Below are 5,847 nucleotides of genomic sequence, written 5' to 3'. Positions count from 1 at the left end.
GTGTCATGGCTGATGATTGGGATCCATACTGAGAAGGGGGCAACCATCAAAGCAGCTACATCATCTCATGACATCCTCTTGATTGCTTTGGTGGATTCTGCTGGACACTTGTAGCAAGTAGGATCAAAACTCATGAAGGGGGCATATTTGCACCATTATGATTCAGTCTAGATTTGAATGACTTACCAGGACTAATGAAGGACCCTCAGGCACTCATGCCTAAGGCGTTAAGTACATATGTTATCACCTTGTTATACACTGAGAAGGGTATTATTAGTTGAGTTGTAATAAAGGAGAATGTTTGTAGGCCAGGGTTGACCTGCGGGGTCCCTTCTGCTCTCTGAGCTTGCTTGTTTTCTCGCAGACGTTTCATGACCCAAACTGGGCAACATCATCAGTGCTAGTGATGAGGATGAGGATGATTAGCACTGATGATGTTACCTATTTTGGGTCATGAAACGTCTGCAAGAAAACAAGCAAGCTCAGAGAGCACCCAGGACCCCCTCAAGTTGGGTTCCATAGGCTGTTAAGAAGACTTGTCTCCAACTCCCGTAATAATTATCTGATTATTAATAAACCAAAGTCAAAAGTTTTGATTCTTAAAAATGACATCATGTCCCTAGATGGCTCTTCAGGGGTGACCTAATAGAGCAAGGAACACCTTTGCTTATCTAGGAGACTGGACCTTGGCTCACTCTACATCAGAGGAGCTCAGAGCAAGGATATGAGTGAATCTACTACTTAAATTTTAAAAAAATCATAGCTATTCAACTTTCTTAGACCCATTTATTAAAGTATATAATGCTGAGATTACCCTTAAGCTCTTATATAGAGCTGAGATGTGAAACTTAAGACATATATCATCACTAAAATAAGGACAATGACATCATCTGAGAAGGATTTTGGGGGTGGATACAATAAAAGGTCTTCCACCCTCTGGGTTGATTTAGGAATTTACACAATTTGTTCTTTGTTTAAAATTGGGTTTTATAATTATTGGTATAAAATTAAGAGGTAGAAACTGATAGACTTTTAAAATTCTGTCTTTCTTAACAGACCAAAATTCAATTAAAAAGCAAGCATTTCAACTACCGACTCAAAACGGTTCACTTGAAATCTGTATAGCTGGGTCTGATTGTGGAAAATTATAAGGGTGATACAGAAGTCTGATTTTCATTCCTTATTTGTATTCTTGTTCCCTTAATTTTTTTATTCTGTGTTTACATATTGTGTTCTTAATGTTCTGTGCTTTATATTCTGTATTTTTGTAGGCTTTATGACTAATCAACAATAAACTATTCTAATAAGTTCAAGAGAATGAAGTTGGATTTATCAAAAGCTAATGTTTTGGACTTGATCTGAACCCCAATACAAGCATTCTTCGTTGTCTTTTCAGATCAGTTATCTAACTGCTTCAGAGGCTCTGAGTGATAAAACCCAGTTCCCTTTTTTCCACCAGATGCTGCCCAAAGAAGGGTTCCAGGACCCAGCAATTGTCCCTCTGCTTCTCCATTTCAGATGGACCTTGATTGGTCTCTTTGCTTCAGACACAGAGAAGGGAGAGACTTTCATGAGGACTTTCACTCCTATGCTTGTCAGGAATGGAATTTGTGTTGTAATATCACAACGATTCTCAATGACTAGAGATCCGCCATCCCTCAGAGACGCCATCTCTAAGTGGAGACAAGTCAATGTCTTTGTTCACTTCTTAGAATATATTTCCATTTCAGACAGAATCCTTCCTTTCCATTCAACACTTGAAAATTTGCCAGGACCCGTTGAAGGGAAAGTCTGGATCACCACAAATTTGGGAACATATAAATTGAAAAAATCCAGTCTTCTCAAATACATCCACAGTATTTGCTCCTTTGGTTTTCAGGAGAAACAAAGGCCAAAAGACGATGCCTTTGAACCCTACTTGTTTGTAGATGACCGTGAAGACCAGTATTTTCTCTGTTCTTTTTCAAATTGTGTATTTTCTGTCAAAGGGCGGAGAAGATGCACCCAGAAAGCATCACTGGAGACCCAACAGGGAAGGAACAGTTCACAGATCTCAAATAGTATCCATGTTCACAGTATCGTTAAGACTCTGGTGCATGCCTTGAATGCTGCGTATTCCTCCAGATGCAGGAGAAGGAAGGAGGGCAAAGAGAGTTTGGGAACTCCAAGGCTGCAGCCATGGCAGGTATGTGGTTCCAAAAAGGATCAAACTTAATTTCTTTTGAGGAAAGGAGAAAGAGGAGAACGATTTTAATCGTTAGCTCTTCATTAATCTCAGTTCTGTTTGAGAAGAAATCTAATGGAAAAGGTGGGGAACTATCTCAACCTAACTATGCTACCAAAGTCCAACACTTTTGGCCAATCTAATCGACTGGGGGTTAATATTCCAAAGAGGCTATGCCATGGTAAATACATTTTCACATTAAACACTGCTATTTTTAAAAGGATGCATGCAGTTTTAAATAAATTCCTGGATGTATGTGGTTTGTGATTAGCCTTGTAGAATTTTATCTTTATAAATTTAATGGAGACCCTGAGGTCATCTAGCCTAACCACTCCCTTCTGCAGGAATCCCAGCTGAAGCTTCGTTGGCCTGTATCTGCTCAGTCTTTGCATTAAGACAAGACGAGATTGAATTTGTCAGGTTCACGCAATGCTAAAACTGCTCCTTCTTTTATGATGTTTTTCTTCTTATTCAGCCAGAATCTCCTCTTGTGACTGAGTTCATTTTTACATACCTATAAACTATGGAATGAGGAGATCAACCCTGACTGCTCTTTAGAAGGCCAGATCCTGAAGTGGAAACTCAAATCCTTTGGCCACCTAATGAGAAGGAAGGACTCACTGGAGAAGAGCCTAATGCTGGGAAAGATGGAGGGCAAGAGAAGAAGGGGACGACAGAGAATGAGGTGGCTGGATGGAGTCACTGAAGCAGTAGGCGTGAGCTTAAAGGGACTCCAGAAGATAGTAGAGGACAGGAAGGCCTGGAGGAATGTTGTCCATAGGGTCGCGATGGGTCGGACACGACTTCGCAGCTAACAACAACAAAACTATGGAATAACAATAAACAGATAGCTCTTAATCTTCTGTGCAACATTTTTTAGTTATGGGAAGAGTGTGCTATCCTCCCTTCTCCAACAAAGATACAATACAATAACAGAGTTGGAAGGGGCCTTGGAGGTCTTCTAGTCCAATCCCCTGCTCTGGCAGAAAGCCGTATACCATTTCAGACCAACAGTTGTCCAGTCTCTTCTTAAAAACTTACAGTGTTGGAGCATTCACGGCTTCTGGAGGCAGGTTGTTCCACTGATTAATTGTTCTAACTGTCAGGAAATTTCTCCTTACTTCCAGGTTGCTTCTCTCCTTGACTAGTTTCCATCCGTTGCTTCTTGTCCTGCCTTCAGGTGCTTTGGAGAATAGCTTGACTCCCTCTTCTTTGGGGCAAACCCTGAGATACTGGAACACTGCTATCTTGTCCCCCCTCGTCCTTCTCTTCATTAAACTAAACATACCCAATTCCAGCAACCGTTCCTTATATGTTTTTAGCCTCCAGATCTCTAAGCATCTTTGTTGCTCTTCTCTGTACTCTTTCTAGAGTCTCAACATCTTTTTTACATCATGGTGACCAAAACTGCATGCAGTATTCCAAGTGTGTCCCTTACACACTAGACATCCCCAGTTCCAGCAACCGTTCTTTATATGTTTTAGCCTACAGCCCCACAGTCCAGAGATTGTGTTATTTGAAAATGGTGCTCCTAGAAGGATCTTCTGATTTAAGCAAGCAGTCAAAAGAGGTGGTGGGAGATTTGTACTTTCAGACTTGCAAGATTCTATTGATGTAGCTTTACAATAAAGCACATCAGGATGTGTTTTTTCTGTGGACTAGCAGAGAGAAGATTAAATTGGCTACTTTCTTCTTGACAAATCCCTGCTTTCTTGTAATCACCCTGTTGTTTCCAGGAAGTGTATTGTATACATAATCTCTTGTTTGTTAAATTACTTGAGCCCTGCTCAGGAATGTTCCATATAATTGATAAGCTTTGCATATTATTTATTTTCTCAATCTATATTTTCTCAATATATGATTGACAAATTTGCTGAACTTTTTTTCCCACTTTTGAAGATAGTGGTAACCCTTGTTCCCCTAGCAAAGCATATTTGCAACTTGGACAACTATTAAAGAAAGATTCAAATGTTAAAAGACCACATGTGATAAGAAACCAAATATTTCTACATTTAAAATCTGGGAATGAATTCATTCCAGTTCCACCCATTTCTTGAGAAGAATGAATTTTGGAATCTTTCCAACTTTCAACTCTACTTGGATCAAAATGGAGATGTAACAGCGGATCTGGACTTTGGGTGCTTGTTGATTCAGTCCAAGGCGGATCCCATCAAACTGAAACTTGGGAGCTTTGAAAGACAGAGAGTAATGATCAAGCAAGAGGCTCTGTCAAGGCTAAAATTGCTTAACAAGGTGGGGAAAATATTGGAGACTTTTCTCAGATTTCCAAACGTTAAAAAGTTAATACAATATGATCGATATTAAGATAATTAAGTTAGTACCTAAAAACCAAGAGGATGGGCAACATGCGGCTGAGGATCTTCTCTCTACCCTGTCAGCCACCCCAAGAACAGTACACTCCTATAGAGGCCTCAGGCTAGCCAGCAGAGTCAGGCTTTAAGTTTCCTCTGGAAGGCCAGGGTTGTTGGGGCCTACCTCACCTCCAATGGTAGAATATTCCAGAACTTGTTGGCCACAGCAGAACAGGCTTTTGTCCTGGACCCCACAAACCACCATTCTTTGATAGATGAGATCCAAGGGAGTGGGACATCATATTTATTTAACTGAGGCCCAGAGACTACTTCATTAAGGTATATGTCTACCTCAATTTTCTGTGGATGGTTAATTCTGAGATATTTACTTTGGCATTCCTTCTTTTCTGCTTAGTCTCTGCCTCAGTCCAAATGTGTGGAAAATTGTCATCCTGGATTTGTCAAGCGGGCTCGAGAAGGAGAGCCAGTTTGCTGCTATGACTGCATTCGTTGTCCAGAGGGGACCATCTCCATTAAGGAAGGTGGGTGACACCAAAGAAAAAGGCTGGCCTTGTGGAAATGGATTCATCCACAGCATTTTCATGGAAGTGAAAGTTAAAAGGTTGAAATTCAAACATTTTATTGTGTTTTTTCGACTTCACGATTTCTTATCTAAGGGATGACGAACAAAAAGACCTTATAGGAGGGGCTGAGAACAGATGGGAGGATGTGACAGATTGCACAAGCTTCACTATTATCACAGCAAATCTCTTTTCTGGTTTTCAATTTGGAGGTGTTATTGTATTTTTTTAACCTTTCTAGGAAGATCTGAATTCTTTGAAACTTGAGGAATTGTTTTAAGTCCATCTCTGGGAAGAATGATTGCAATGCATTGTCTATGGACATTGTCAATCATCCAGGTCATGTCTGTCCCAAAAGATGCTTTTTCCCCAAAAGGGAACTGGTTTTTCTTTCCCTTTTTCTTTTAAAAGGTTTCACTTCTCATCTAAGAATCTCCTTTGGTGCTAAGCAAAATGTCTCTGCCAGCAAGCTAGAATTCATAATTTAGAATCTTCTGAGTCCAGCATATGAAGAAGTGCCATGAAGTATATCTAGAAATATTAACTGATTTATTATTTACCGTTAATAATGGAGTTCCTTTGAAGATTCTGCACATTACACAGGAAATCAGTAATGTCCTAGGGCTTCCCCCAATTTAATAAACCATTAGAAATATTTTTTTTAGAAAATAGTATTCTTTTTACGATCTTTCTGTGGAGATGGTAAGAAATGCATCTTATCTCAAGAATG

At 39.8% G+C, this 5,847-nt stretch overlaps 1 protein-coding gene across 1 annotated transcript in view; it reads left to right on the top strand.

The window, feature by feature from the left end:
- Window positions 1-1,396: 1,396 nt before the first annotated feature.
- The window catches only part of LOC308679417 (vomeronasal type-2 receptor 26-like), a gene marked incomplete at both ends in the record, with an annotated part of 5,422 nt that continues 971 nt past the window's right edge, over window positions 1,397-5,847 (top strand). Inside the window, 3 exons of the mRNA XM_081347029.1 lie at window positions 1,397-2,185; window positions 4,265-4,477; window positions 4,952-5,078. Of these exons, the coding sequence (XP_081203155.1) occupies window positions 1,397-2,185; window positions 4,265-4,477; window positions 4,952-5,078 (1,129 nt within the window). The remainder of the gene's footprint in view (window positions 2,186-4,264; window positions 4,478-4,951; window positions 5,079-5,847) is intronic.

Source organism: Vipera berus, assembly GCF_964194415.1.
Source record: "Vipera berus genome assembly, contig: HAP1_SCAFFOLD_494, whole genome shotgun sequence".
Classification (NCBI taxonomy): domain Eukaryota; kingdom Metazoa; phylum Chordata; class Lepidosauria; order Squamata; family Viperidae; genus Vipera; species Vipera berus.
This window is presented reverse-complemented; position numbering and strand designations above follow the sequence as displayed.